Raw genomic sequence first — 15399 nt, 5'->3', positions numbered from 1 at the left:
TACTTGTGTTTATATGTCGCTTAAAACGCCTTCAAAAACATTGTAGTATAATTTGCCCTTAAAAGTAAGAGTTTGTTCATAGAAAAGCATGAAAACAGACAGCAGGATATAAGTTTCATATTAGTAATACAAATATGCATTACAGGAATCAGTACAATTCATAATTTCTTGTAAAACAGCATAAAAGTGCTTGTGAAAAAAAGAAATCTGTAATAAAGAGAAAAATCAGGGAAGCTGATGAAGCTTCGTGACACATGCAAAAGAACTGCTCGTTCACGTGCCAGGCATGTAACTGAAGGCAGAAGAAACCCCTCAGAATAGATAAAAAATTTTGAAGCATAGGCAATTGATGTGACTGATCGATGAATCATGCAGGATTTCTGTTAAGATGTCAAACATCAGTTTATCATGGAATTCCTATGGTCTTTGAAGAGACACTGTTTAACTTTCAGAAGCATCTGATCTAACTGAGGAAGAAAATGAAACTAAGGCAAATAGTAAAGTGTCTGCATTAAAAATGTGCAGGATACTTGTTGATAATTTGAAAGAAAATCCCTACAGCAGTGGAGTACTATTTTAGGAAACGGTTCACTGTTGGAACAGAGGATGATACCGTGAGGAAAGACATAGCTACTGACAATTTTGATTAAGAAATGGTTCAGAAGAGATGGACTCTGAACATGAAGAAGTTCTTGACAACTGAATTCACTTTTATTTTCCCTTCTATAGATACAGAGGAGTGAAATTAACTTTTAAAACCTATGCTTAAAGTCTAAAAGAAGCAATGAACAATCAGAAAATAAAATCAAGAAACATTTCCATTTACAATAGCACCTAAAAGAATAAAGTAAAATACTTAGGAATAAATTTAACCAGAAGTATGCAAGAGTTGTACACTGACAACTACAAAATAGTGTTGAAAAAAACTCGAGGTCAAAATAAATGGAAAAACATCCCTTATTTCTATGGATTGGAAGACAATATTGTTAAGATGGCAATGTTTCCCATATTGATCTACAAATTTAATGTAATACCCATCAAAATTCTAACTGCCTTTTTTTCAGAAATGACAAGTTGATTCTCAAATCATATGGAAAGGCAAAGGACCCCAAATACCTGAAACAATTTTGGAAAAGAACAAAGTTGTAGAACTCACATGTCCTGATTTCAAAACTTACTACAAAGCTACAGTAATTAAGACAGTGTGGTATGGAGCAAGATTAATGCGGCAATGTCACAGACACATAGACCAAGAGAATAGAAATGAGAATCCAGAAATAAACCCATACATGTAGGGGTAATGGATTTCAATAAGAGTTCTAGGACCATTCAGTGAGGGAAAGAATAGTCTTTTCAACAAATGGTCCAGGGACAACTCAATATCCACATGCAAAAGAATGAAATTGGAACCTCAGTTCACACCATATACAAAAAATTAACTCAAAATGGATCACAGGCCTAAATGTAAGGTCTAAAACCATAAAACTCTTAAAAGGAAACAGAGGTATAAACCTGTATGACTTGGACTAGGCAACAGTTTCTTAGATGTGACACCAAAAGCACAAGCAACCAAAAGAAAAACTAGATAAATAGGGCTTTGTCAAAACTTACAACTTTGTGAGTCAAAGAACACTAGCAAGAAAGTGAAAACACATGCCTCAGAATGGGAGAAAATGTTTGCAATTCATGTATCTGATAAAGGTCTACCATCCAGAATATACACAAAGAACTATCACAACTCAACAATAAAAAGACAAACAACGGGGCTTCCCTGGTGGTGCAGTAGTGGGGGGTCCGCCTGCCGATGCAGGGGACACGGGTTCGTGCCCTGGTCCGGGAGGATCCCACATGCCGTGGAGCGGCTGGGCCCGTGGGCCATGGCCGCTGAGCCTGTGCGTCTGGAGCCTGTGCTCCGCAATGGGAGAGGCCGCAGTGGTGGGAGGCCCGCGTACCGCAAAAAAAAAAAAAAAAGACAATACAATCTTCAAATGGTCAAAGGATCTGAGTAGACATTTCTCTGAAGGTGATATACAAATGGCCAATAAGCCCATGAAAAGATGTTCAACATTATTATTCATTAGGGCAGTGCAAATCAAAACCATGGAATTCCACTTCACACCTACTAGGATGGCTATATTAAAAGACAGACAATAATAAGTGTTGCTGCGGGTATTGAGAAACAAACCCTAATTGCTGGTGGGATTATAAAATGGTACGTACCATCACTTCAAAAAATAGTTTGGCAATTCCTCAAAAGGTTAAACATATGATCCAGCCAATTCGGTTCCTAGTTATATACCCAAGAGGAATAAAACTACAGTTCACAGGCCTCCCTGGTGGCGCAGTGGTTGAGAGTCCGCCTGCCGATGCAGGGGATACGGGTTCGTGCCCCGATCTGGGAGGATCCCATATGCCGCGGAGCGGCTGGGCCCGTGAGCCATGGCCGCTGGGCCTGCGCATCCGGAGCCTGTGCTCCGCAACGGGAGAGGCCACGACAGTGAGAGGCCCGCATACCGCAAAAAAAGAAAAAAAAGAAAAAAAAAAAAAAAAAAAAAAAACTACAGTTCACACAAAAACTTGTACATGAATATTCATAGCAGCAGTATTCATAAAAGCCCCAAAGTGGAAACAATCCAAATGTCCAGCTGATGAATGGACAAATTGTGGTATATCCGTGCAATGGAATGTTATCTGGCCATAAAAGGGAATGAAGCACTGATAAATGCTGCAACATGGAAGAACTGTGAAAATACTATGCTAAGCCAAAGAAGCCAGACCAAAAAAAAAAGCTACACATTGTATGATTTCATTTTATGAAATGTCCAGAATAGACAAATCCAAAGAGACAGAAAGTAGATTAGTAGTTACCCAAAGGGAGGGGGAGGGAGGAATTGGGACTGAACGCTAGTAGGTACAACAGGGTTTCTTTACTAGCAATGTTCTGGAATTAGACAGTGTGAATATGTTAAACACCACTGAATTGTACACTTTAAACTGGTGAATTTTTTTTAAAAATTTATTTTATAAAATGGTGAATTTTATGTTATGAGAATTATAATAAAACAGTTTTTTAAAAGTCTAAAAGATCTTTTAAGATAAACAAAAGTGCTACAGGATATGGAGACAATGTGTTATAGTTTAATTGTTGGCATATTCCTTCCTCCCCACCCCCCCCTTTTTTTTTGGTGGTACATAAAATGAGTGTATCTTAAAACCTAAAGCATCTGATTAGATTTGATAAAATATGGTAGCTGCTAGTAGTTTCTAGCATAATACTTGTCACATAAGAAGGGCTTAATACATGATTCTTGAGAAAAATGACTTCTCACCTTTCTTATCAACAATTATGGTGCATTTTAACTTAAGAATTTTTTGAAATTCTTGTAATAATCAGTAGGAATATAGAATTGCTTTTTGTTTTATACCTTTTTTTCTATACCATTCATTAAAATATAGCCTTGAGGAATGTAAGGGACTATATAAAGGGATAAAAGGTTTTTCTGCTTGAACCAAGTTTTAGAGTACAAGGATAAATTTCTTTTTTTCAAGTAGTAAGTATCAAATCTCTATTTCTTAAGACTCTTCATTCGGAGATGTTAATAACACTTTTAACTAAAAATGTGTAAAATATGTAAAAGTAACAATCATTTACAGTTCTAGCATTAAATTAACCACTTCGAACAATACATTTGATGTATTTGACTTCCAGTGTTTGTTTTTAGAAGGGAAAACACATCTATTATGTTTGTAAAAATGACATGTTCATTATATCAGTGCAGCAAAGCACAAAAGAAATTTTAATGAACTTACCATCCAGCTTACATTCAAACAGAAAAGTAGGTATACATAATATTATAAAATTGGGATAATGTCATGAATGTCTTTTAATTTAAAAGTTTCTTTTTATTTTTACTGGAATGCAATATAAGAAAAGGCCAGGAAAATAAATGTTGAACTTCCAATAAAATATTTTTCCTCAAGAGTTAATATTTTTTGAAAGAGTAACCTATGTTGCGAGAGCATGAAAAAATGTATAGTTTTACCCATCAAGTTTGAGTGTATCAATTTTAGAATTATCTACTGAACTCTGAAAACTCAAGAGTTAAAAAAAGTAATTCAATTAGAGAACAGGTTAAAGACACAAAGAGATATTTCACCAGACGATACAGATGGCAAATAAGCACGTGAAAAGATGAAGAACATAATTTGACATCAGGGAAATGCAAATTAAAACCATGGTGAGGTATTACTGCATACCTATCACAATGGTTAAAATAAAAAATTGTGGGCTTCCCTGGTGGCGCAGTGGTTGAGAGTCCGCCTGCCGATGCAGGGGACACGGGTTCGTGCCCCGGTCCGGGAAGATCCCACATGCCGCAGAGCGGCTGGGCCCGTGAGCCATGGCCGCTGAGCCTGCGCGTCCGGAGCCTGTGCTCCTCAATGGGAGAGGCCACAGCAGTGAGAGGCCCGCGTACCGCAAAAAAATTAATTAATTAATTAATTAAAAAATTAAAAATTGTGACAACACCTAAAGATGGCAAGGATGTGGAGAAACTGGATCACTCATATATTGCTGGTGGGAATGCAAAATGGTACAGTCACTCTGAAAAATATTTTGGCAGGTTTTTAAAAACCTAAACATGCAACTACCACACAACCTAGCAACGGTACTCCTAGGTATTTATCCCAGAGAAATGAAGACTTAAGTTCACACAAAAACCTATAAACAAATGTTCATAGCAGCTTAGTCCCTTTGGGCTGCTATAACAGAAATATCATAAATTGGGTGGCTTATAAACAATAGAAATTCATTTCTCACGGTTCTGGAGACTGGGAAATCCAAGATCAAGGTGCCTGCAGATTCACTGTCTGGTGATGGTCCATTTCCTGGTTCACAGAGAGCAGTCTTCTCACTGTGTCCTAACATGACTGAAGGGGTAAAGGAGCTCCCTGGGGCCTCTTTTTAAGGACACTAATCCCATTCATGATGCCTCCACCCTCATACCTAATCACCACCCAAAGCCCACATTCTAATACTATCATACTAGAGATTTGATTTCAACATAGGAATCTAGGGGGACACAAACATTCAGCCAATAGTTGCAGCTTTACAGCCCTCAAATGTAAACCAACCCAAATGTTCCTCATTGACTGGTTCAGAAACAAAACAAAAATGATATAGTACATCCATACCATGGAATATTCTTAGCAATAAAAAAGGAATGAATATACACATAACAACTTGGAAAGATCTCAGGGGAATTATGCTGAGTAAAAAAAATCCAATCCAAACAGTCCATATACTATCTGACTTATTCAGCACTCCTCGTGATTTCATTATATAATATTCTTCATAATTTCATGACAGAATTACAGTAATAGGAAACAGATTAGTGCTTGCCATGGGTTAGGGAAGGGGCAGAGATAGGGCAAGGCTGGGAAGAAGGTGGGTATGGTTATAAAAAGGCAGCCCAAGGGATCCTTGTAGTGATGGAACTGTCCATGTCTTGACTATGGTGGGGTATACACGGACCTACACATGTGGTAAAACTACACAGAGCTAAAAACATACACACTACTGAGTACGTGTAAATCTGTCTGAAATCAGTGGATTGTACTGTCAGTTCCATGGATGTGATACTGTTCTACAGTTTTGTAAGATGTTGCCCCTGAGGCAAACTGGGTGAAGGGTACATGGATCTCTCTGTATTATTTATTAAAACTGCATGTGGGGCTTCCCTGGTGGCGCAGTGGTTGAGAGTCCACCTGCCGATGCAGGGGACGAGGGTTCGTGCCCCGGTACAGGAAGAGCCCACATGCCACGGAGCGGCTGGGCCTGTGAGCCATGGCCACTGAGCCTGCACGTCCAGAGCCTGTGCTCCGCAACGGGAGAGGCCGCAGCAGTGAGAGGCCCACGTACCGCAAAAAAACAAAACAAAACAAAAACTGCATGTGAATCTATAATTATCTCAAAATAAAAAGTTGAACTTTAAAAAGGAGGTAGCTAGAGAAATTCCTTAAAGTGATAATCGGGAAAAGTACAGAATGTGAACGAACACTAAGTGGACAGAATAACCTTGTGCATACATAGTTGTACTACTTAAGTATATATCTTCAAGGTAAATTTCTAGAGGACTTCCCTGGTGGTGCAGTGGTTAAGAATCCGCCTGCCAATGCAGGGGACACAGGTTCGATCCCTGGTCCGGGAAGATCCCACATGCCTCGGAGCAACTAAGCCAGTGCGCCCCAACTACTGAGCCCGTGCACCACAACTACTAAAGCCCGTGCGCCTAGAGCCCGTGCTCCACAGCAAGAGAAGCCACTGTAATGAGAAGCCCGAGCACCACAACGAAGAGTAGCCCCCGCTCAATGCAACTAGAGAAAGCCCACAACAGCAACGAAGACCCAACGCAGCAAAAAAAAAAAAAGTGGTGAGAGTGGGCATCCTTGCCTTGTTCCTGATCTTAGAGGAAATGCTTCCAGCTTTTCACCCTGAGTATGATGTTAGCTGCAGGTTTGTCATATATGGCCTTTATTATGTTGAGGTATGTTACCACTATGCCTGCTTTCTGGAGAGTTTTTGTTATAAATGGATATTGAATTTTATTAAAAAATCCTTCTGTATCTATTGAGATTATCATATGTTTTTTATTCTTCATTTTGTTAACGTGATGTATCATATTGATTAATTTGTGGATACTGAAAAATCCTTGCATCCCTGGGATAAATCCAACTTGATCATGGTGTATGATCCTTTTAATGGATTGTTGGATTTGGTTTGCTAGTATTTTGTTGAGGATTTTTGCAACTATGTTCATCAGGGATATGGGTCTGTAATTTTCTTTTTTTGTGATATCTTTGTCTGGTTTTGGTAGCAGGATGATGCTGGCCTCATAGAATAAGTTCAAAAGTGTTCCTTCCTCTGCAGTTTTCTGGAATGGTTTCAGAAGGATAGGTGTTAACTCTTCTCTAAATGTTTGGTACAACTCACCTGTGAATCCATCTGGTCCTGGACTTTTTGTTTGTTGGGAGTTTTTAAATCACTGATTCAATTTCATTACTGGTAATTCATCTATTTTCTATTTCTTCCTGGTTCAGTCTTGGCAGATTGTACATTTAGGAATTTGTCCATTTTTTCTTGGTCATCCATTTTACTGGCATACAGTTGTTCATAGTAATCTATCATGATCCTTTGTATTTCTGTGATGTCAGTTGTAACTTCTTTTTCAGTTTTGATTTTTACTGATTTGGGCCTCTTCCTTTTTTTCTTTTCTTTTTTTTTTGCGATACACGGGCCTCTCACTGTTGTGGCCTCTCCCATTGTGGAGCACAGGCTCCGGCCGCGCAGGTTCAGCAGCCATGGCTCACGGGCCCAGCCGCTCCGCAGCATGTGGGATCCTCCCGGACCGGGGCATGAACCCACGTCCCCTGCATCGGCAGGCGGACTCTCAACCACTGCGCCACAAGGGAAGCCCTCTTCCTTTTTTTCTTGATGAGTCTGGCTGAAGGTTTATCAGTTTTTTGTTTTTTTGTTTTTTTTTTTGCGGTATGCGGGCCTCTCACTGTTGTGGCCTCCCCCGTTGCGGAGCACAGGCTCCGGACGCGCAGGCTCCGGACGCGCAGGCTCAGCGGCCATGGCTCACGGGCCCAGCCGCTCCGCGGCATATGGGATCCTCCCAGACCGGGGCACGAACCCGTATCCCCTGCATCGGCAGGCGGACTCTCAACCACTTGCGCCACCAGGGAGGCCCGGTTTATCAGTTTTGTTTACCTGTCTGAAGAACCAGCTTGAATTCTTAAAGCCAGTACTTTATATATATATATATATATATATATATATATATATATATATATATATATGTATACATACATATATGTATGTATATATATACTTTATTTTTTAGGGTAGTTAGGTTCACAAAGAAACTGAGCATGAAGGTACAGAGAGTTTTCATATACCTCTTACCCCCGCACATGCATAGTCTCCCCTGTTATTAACACCCCCACTAGAGTGTACATTTGTTACAATGGATGAACCTACATGAACACAAAATTATCACCCAGAGCCCCTATTAGGGTTCACTCTTAATGTTGTATATTCTGTGAGCTGTACAAATGTATAATGACATGTATCCCCCATTTTAGTATAATACAGAGCCATTTCATGGCCCTAAAAATTCTGTATGTTCCACCCACTCATCCCTCCCTCCTCCTCCATACATTTGTTTATTCTAAACAAATTTTATTATTTTTGGCCATGACACGCGGCATGCAGGATCTTAGCTCCCCGACCAAGGATCGAACCTGTGCCCCCTGCAGTGGAAGCGCAGAGTCTAAACCAATGGACTGCCAGGGAAGTCCCACATTTGTGTTTACAGTATAAAAATATTCATTATTAATCTTGTCTTACTGATATTAAATTGCACATAATTAGAAATTAGATTAAAATCCTAAATAAATGTATTTTTATATGAAAAGTCATCACAAAGAAATCCACTCATAGTATGGATTAGTTTTTTTAAATATACATATTCTAAATAATGACAATCAGTTTACTCTTTCCCATTTACGTTAGTGCCACTAAGATACTCTGATATGCTATTTTTATTATCCACATCATCAAAAAAAAAGATACATCTGTAGTCAATATATACTATTTACTAAGCTAGTAAAACAGATTAAGGCCCTTTGAGAACATTTCAACAACCATCTTAAAGGAAGCAGAATTCATCTTATCACAATTTTCCCATTGCCTGAGACTTCTGGTTAATTGAATTTTTACTTTATACTACCTGTAACTTGTTCCTCATATTCTATGACAGTTATTCATTATATACTTATTACATCAACAAATATTTAGGTTGTCTGTTATGTGTCAGACTCTAATAATATGCTGGCGAAAATATGGATAGATACCCTACCCTCAAGAAGCTTCTATTTTAGTGGGGAGTTATAGACAAGACTCATAATATAGTGTATGGCAATATGGTAAGGTGCCTGGGATGGGGTGGGCATTGACATGGGTGGTTAATTAAGGTGTGGCAGCCAATGAAAACTACTTTAAAGAGCTGATATTTGTACAGAGACCTGATAAAGAAGTTACCGTGCAAAGACCTTAAGAAAGTAGTTTCAGGGCAGTGGGAAAAGCAAGTGTAAAGATAGCTGAGGCAGAAACCAGCTTGGAAGAACAGTTTGGAGGTCAGTTTGCTGTGGTGCAGAGAACAAACAAAAGAATGGTATGATACGAGGCAGAAGCTGGTAAGGACAAGACTATGAAGGGAGCCATCCAAGATAAGCAGTTTGGATTTTATTCTGATTGTCACTGAGAGTGACTGGAGAATTTGAAGGGGGGTGTATAGTAGATTCTGATTTATGTTTTCAAAGATCACTGTTCACTACATGGAGAATGACTTGTGAGGAGGCAGGAAGGAGGGACGAAAGCAGTCCATCCAAGAGGCTTGACCCAGGTGGCCCAGACTAGACTTGTAGTAATGGAGATGATGAATCAATGTATACAGCACGTGTTGTATGGGAAGCTGACAGGACATGCTAATGAACTGACTTGCAGTTATAAGGGGAAAGAACAGTGTCTAAGATAACGCCTATGGTGGTCATTTATTGCAATGGAGAAGACAGAGAAGAAAGGAGGCATAGAGGAATACAGTTCCTCTGAGGTAAGGAACTGTCTGTCTTTCCCCAGCCCTCACACACACCAGCAGGTGTGGAACTGGGAAGAAGGAGAGGTAAAATATGTGAGCATGAGATCATATCAGCACCAGTTGTCCAATCCAAAGTGCTAGAGTAACAGATCTAGCCTATACTGGGGGAGAGTGGGGGACGGGAAGAAAAGATTTTGAACCAGCTATTTTACTGAAGTTTAAAAATGAATAGACCGGGGTTTCCCTGGTGGTGCAGTGGTTGAGAGTCCGCCTGCTGATGCAGGGGACACAGGTTCGTGCCCCAGTCCGGGAAGATCCCACATGCCGCGGAGCATTTGGGCCCGTGAGCCATGGCCGCTGAGCCTGCGCGTCCGGAGCCTGTGCTCCACAACGGGAGAGGCCACAGCAGTGAGAGGCCAGCGTACCGCAAAAAAAAAAAAAAAAAAGAATAGACTGTGTCTTAGAAACTGAAATGTGATCATATAATTGAAAGAGGCCTGAAAACTTATGAAATTGGATCAATATGTTGTTTAGGAAGATGCAACCCAATGGAAAGAGGGGTGGTTAGAACACAGCTGAAAGCAGTAACAGGAAAAAAAACTCTTTTATGTTTATTCCCCAAGTTTTTCAGAATACTCAGAAAATGAAGTACCAAAAGTGACTCAAGAATGAGGAAATGATCAGTTGGATCAAAAGCTGCTGAGAAGTTTAAAACAATGAAGACAGAGGACCGATGTCAGCACTACTGCAGTGGTTGATCACCTTGAGAAAAGTCATTTTAATAAGTGGTAGAAACACAAAAGCCAAACTGGAGTGGGTAAAAAAGAATACAGGAAGTGAGGAAATAAAGGTAACAATTACAGAATATCTTTTGAGAAGGTTAGCTACAAACACATGAGAAAAAGACAAGAGCAGACTATTTTTAATCATAATGGCAGCTTAATTCCTAGCATGCTTCACAGAAATGTCACTATTATTCTTTAGCAATCCTCTGCAACCAAAATATGTATAGTTCAGGAAAAAGTAATTTTCAAATAGATTTTTTTTTTTCTTACCTTCACTGATTAAATTTAATGTGTCTTGTTTTCCATCTCCTTGTGACTGACCTGGATCCAGTGAAGTCTGAGAAAGGCTAACTTCAGCTGATAACTGGTCAAGACTTTGACAACTTTTTCTGTAAAACAAGGGTGAAATAACTTTACCTTCTTCTCACAATAAAGTATTTCTAGAGATATTCTTTAATGTTTTTCTCCAACTTATTGAGTTTCTGGTTAATTTCTCCCCCAATTTCCCCCCTAAACTGTCTTTATCATGGCGGCAATAGAATCTCCATTATCCTTTTCCCTCCACCCTCTTTGGAGGTCTGTTTAATCCACTAAAAAAGGAAAAGAGAAACAACATGTCAAACAAATTTAATTCCTTACACCAATTTTTGATGATCAAGTTAGCTAAGAAATAGGGACTTCTGGTCATTATCAATTGTCAAATGTGCAGAAAATCTTACATCTCTCCTAATACAGAAGCAAAACTGACGTAACTTAGTGATGATTGTGTATCTCCTAAGGACAGTGCCTTGATACCGTTATAGATGGTTATTACATAAAAATAACAAATTATTGTTATCAATTCCTGTAACTCAGAAGTTTAAAAAATGTTGGGTAGTAAAATACCTGTTTGTGTTAATACCATCAAGATAATTAACCTCCTTCCATCATCTATTTAGAACTGTGAGCTCATTTTCTAGTAAACAAATTCACTAGAAATAAATTATAATGAAAAATTCAGCTATACATGGAAAGTTAATAAATATTTATGTTTAAATGCTAATGAATGTTTATGTGCAAATGTTTAAACCTTCCTCATATTTGCTTTGTCAACATAAAACCAACTCAAGAGATATATGCAGCTTTGGTGTTACTGACATTTCAAGTACATGAACAAAATTCATTTTTATTTCTAAATATAAATGATCCAGGAAAGGCAATATGTTTTTCAGGTTCAATATTTATTTCCCAAGGTAGCCAAACCCTATCTAATTTCCTAGAAATGTTACATAGTCTATGATAATGTTATAGGAAACACATATCTATTACATAGCTATTCTCTATTCATACACATAAGAGTAGACTTACAAATTTATCAGGTGTATGTATATTAAGGGGGATAGATACAGCAGGAATCTATTTGTTTTCTCCTCTAAGAAATTAGGTGATGGAATAGCCTTCCCAGCTTACAATGTGAGCAGTATTCTCACTTTATAACATGATTTTTTAAATGTTGAGAGTATAAAAGTTCTTTATTATAATTTTAAGTAGCAGGAAAGTCTACTGTAGGAAACTTCTGATAATTATAATAGATAACACATATATAAGCTATACAACATGTAACAAAAAAATGATACCCAACATTTATATAGCACTTACCAAATGCTAGGCACTGTTCTACATATATTATATACATTAACTTATTTAATCCTCATGGCTACCAGAAGAGGTTGGAATTATTATTATCCCTACTTTACAGCAGAAGAAACTGGGGCACAAGAGATGAGATTTGAACTTGGTAGCCTAGTTCTAATTCTATCCCCTTAACTACTATGCTATCTCCTCTCTAGTGTAAAAAGAAAAGATTTGTCTTCCTATTTTATTAGAAACGCTTCTTAAAGAATAGCCTTGGGCATCCCTGGTGGCGCAGTGGTTGAGAGTCCGCCTGCCGACGCAGGGGACACGGGTTCGTGCCCCGGTCCGCGAGGACCCCACGTGCCGTGGAGCGGCTGGGCCTGTGAGCCATGGCCGGTGAGCCTGCGCATCCGGAGCCTGTGCTCCGCAACGGGAGAGGCCACAGCAGTGAGAGGCCCGCGTACCGCAAAAAAAAAAAAAAAAAAAAAAAAAAAAAGAATAGCCTTGTTTGCTGAGATAGACCATGTAAATTATACTGTATTTAATCAAATCACTGAAAATTTCACTTGATTTCCAGTAAAATCTTATTTCTTTAGCTATAGCAGAAATCAGGAACAGAGGAATTTAATAAAGGAAGTTATAAATAAGTTTCTTTTCCAAATTATTTTTCTGTGCCTAACAGGTAGAAGACTTGCTTTTTAAAAATGAAGGGCTTAAGATGAGTTTCTGACACTGATATTTCACTATAGGAAACTTGTTAATATTATTAAATTTAAAAAATTATGCATAGAAGTATGTACAAACAACAAAATACCCAGAAGCAAAAAAGACTCTGGTGAGTAAGGACTGGGAACTTGACAGCACACATTTACAGACTCTCAAGGACTCACCCACTGAGGGAGGAAAGCATGTGAAAGCATCCTATGATAATGGCAACACAAAATGCGCTTGCTGTGTGACCTACTGAAGTACCTATTAGAACACCACACTTCTAAACCCAAAGTGATTTAGGAACCTTTCTACCCTCTAGTGAATAAACTCTGAGTTTACTGGCTTTATTTACTTAACCAAATGTCAATGAATATAAAAACAAAATTTGGTAGACAATGATGTTCTGAAGCAAAAATAAAAATTCCAAGCCAAAACTAAGCACATTATTCATAAGATATTAAGAATAGTACCATACAATATCTTCCTTGCATGAAACTATTTCCCACCACCTGGTAGGAATCTAGTTCAGCTGCTTTCAGTAATGACAAAGAATGGCTTTGGTTTCCTCATTTTTTACCATATTTCCAATGCGACCGGCAGCTCCATCTGATATACGTTTTGTTGTCATGGAGCAAACTATCTGTCTATGGGAGTTCTGTCTTTAAAACGTCATCACTAAGTCCTATCTTAGAATTCTAGACTCACTAAAAACACACTGAAAGATTTAATCGTAGCCCACCAGATATGTCAAACCAGTTAACGGTCTGTTCCTATTTCTCAGAGTATAATTTATTTTTTTTAATGTGTTGCTGGGGGTTGATAAATTTTTTAAATTTTTTATTTATTTTTTTATACAGCAGGTTCTTATTAGTTATCTATTTTATACATATTTGTGTATACATGTCAATCCCAATCTCCCAGTTCATCCCACCACCACCACCAGCCCCCTTACCCGCCTTGGTGTCCATACGTTTGTTCTCTACATCTATGTCTCTGTTTCTCACAGAGTATAATTTTTTAAACGGCAAGAGTTTAATCAAAATAAGAACCCAAGATAGTAAGAGTCATGCATTATAACTATATAAAAGTTTGCAGTTTAATCTATGCCATTATATTATTAAATATAATTTAAGTTAAACTTCTAGGAATTGTCATGAGCACTTGGGACATAATAAAATCCACTGCATTCAATATCTTACTATATAAGCATTTTAAGACCACTCAAATTCAGGATTTCCCTGGTGGTCCTGCGGTTAAGACTCCGCGCTTCCACTGCAGGGGGCATGGGTTTGATCCCTGGTCGGGAAACTGAGGTCCCACAAGCCACGCGTTGTGGCCAAAAAAATAAAAAATAAAAAAATAAAATCACTCCAGTTTAGGCTTATATACATAGAACTGGCTACCAAATAAAGGCAAATTAACAGGAAACTGAGCAACAGGGCTGAATTCAATTATAAGTAAATTTTTCTACAATCTTATACTTTATATCAATGCAGATGCAATGATATGGATAATCTACATTACTTATTCGCCCATTAGACATACTGAGGTCAATGATAATTCACATTATCTGGTAGTCATTGGGCAACAGAGAGATAGAAGAAGAAACTATCCACATGTAGAAAATAAAAAATAATGTGCACTGTATACACAGAGACACATGACTGTGCGTGGAAACAGAAATATACCATTCTTTTTATTCTTGGTTTGATTTTCATAGAAGTATGTTGAAGGAACAAACTAAGCATTTGTTATAGCAGAACATCTATAAAGTCTCAATTTACTACAAAATGGAAGGATGCAAGGGAGCTTGAAAGGATATATGTGAGTCAGGTCAATGCAAAACTTATTTGTAAGAGATTTCTACAGCTTCAGTGCTTTAGGGAGTCCTACTCTAAAAAGACTGGAAAGACACACAAGGGAAGGAGAACCTCTAATACACCTGAAGTGATTATATCTGATGCATTGGAGTCATTAAGAAAAGTAGGCCTAAACGACAGATCATAAAGGGCATATAAAGGCTCATAATCCTTAATAATTTTGTGAATAATAGCCAAATTGGAAGACAATGATAAATTCAGAAGACTAAAAAAAGCTTAAGTAGGGCTTCCCTGGTGGCGCAGTGGTTGAGAGTCCGCCTGCCGACGCAGGGGACACAGGTTCGTGCCCTGGTCCGGGAAGATCCCACATGCCGCAGAGCGGCTGGGCCCGTGAGCCATGGCTGCTGAGCCTGCGCATCCGGAGCCTGTGCTCCTCAACGGGAGAGGCCACAACAGTGAGAGGCCGGCGTACAGCGGGGGAAAAAAAAAAAAAAAAAAAAAAAAGCTTAAGTAGAAAATATAAATATGGTGACAATGAATCTCATCTTTTGGGATGAGAATGATGGGTTAGGCAATAATCTAACAAGGCTATGTAACAGATCATCTAACAAGATTATATAACAAATATCTAACAAGCTCATGTGACCTAGATTTTACATAAAAAGATACAAATTAAAACAGAACTTATTGGAGACAAAAAAGAATCAATTGGTCTATGTGTGTCTGGGAGTGTGCTTTACATATTTATTTATTGTTGAGCTTTTACAGTGAGCCTATAATGCTATAATATCAAATATGATAGTCCTATGT

General features: G+C 38.4%; 1 protein-coding gene across 7 annotated transcripts in view; it reads right to left on the bottom strand.

The window, feature by feature from the left end:
* The window catches only part of RUNDC3B (RUN domain containing 3B), a 148102-nt gene that overhangs the window by 5578 nt on the left and 127125 nt on the right, over positions 1–15399 (bottom strand). For 5 of the 7 annotated variants that reach the window (XM_060107963.1, XM_060107968.1, XM_060107965.1 and 2 more), the window contains one exon: positions 10715–10833. In XM_060107963.1, the coding sequence (XP_059963946.1) occupies positions 10715–10833 (119 nt within the window). The remainder of the gene's footprint in view (positions 1–10714; positions 10834–15399) is intronic. The other 2 variants (XM_060107964.1, XM_060107967.1) reach the window with 1 other exon arrangement.

This window comes from Mesoplodon densirostris, chromosome 9 (assembly GCF_025265405.1).
Source record: "Mesoplodon densirostris isolate mMesDen1 chromosome 9, mMesDen1 primary haplotype, whole genome shotgun sequence".
Taxonomy (NCBI): Eukaryota; Metazoa; Chordata; class Mammalia; order Artiodactyla; family Ziphiidae; genus Mesoplodon; species Mesoplodon densirostris.
The sequence above is the reverse complement of the archived record's forward strand: the minus strand, read 5'-3'. Positions and strand labels throughout refer to the sequence as shown.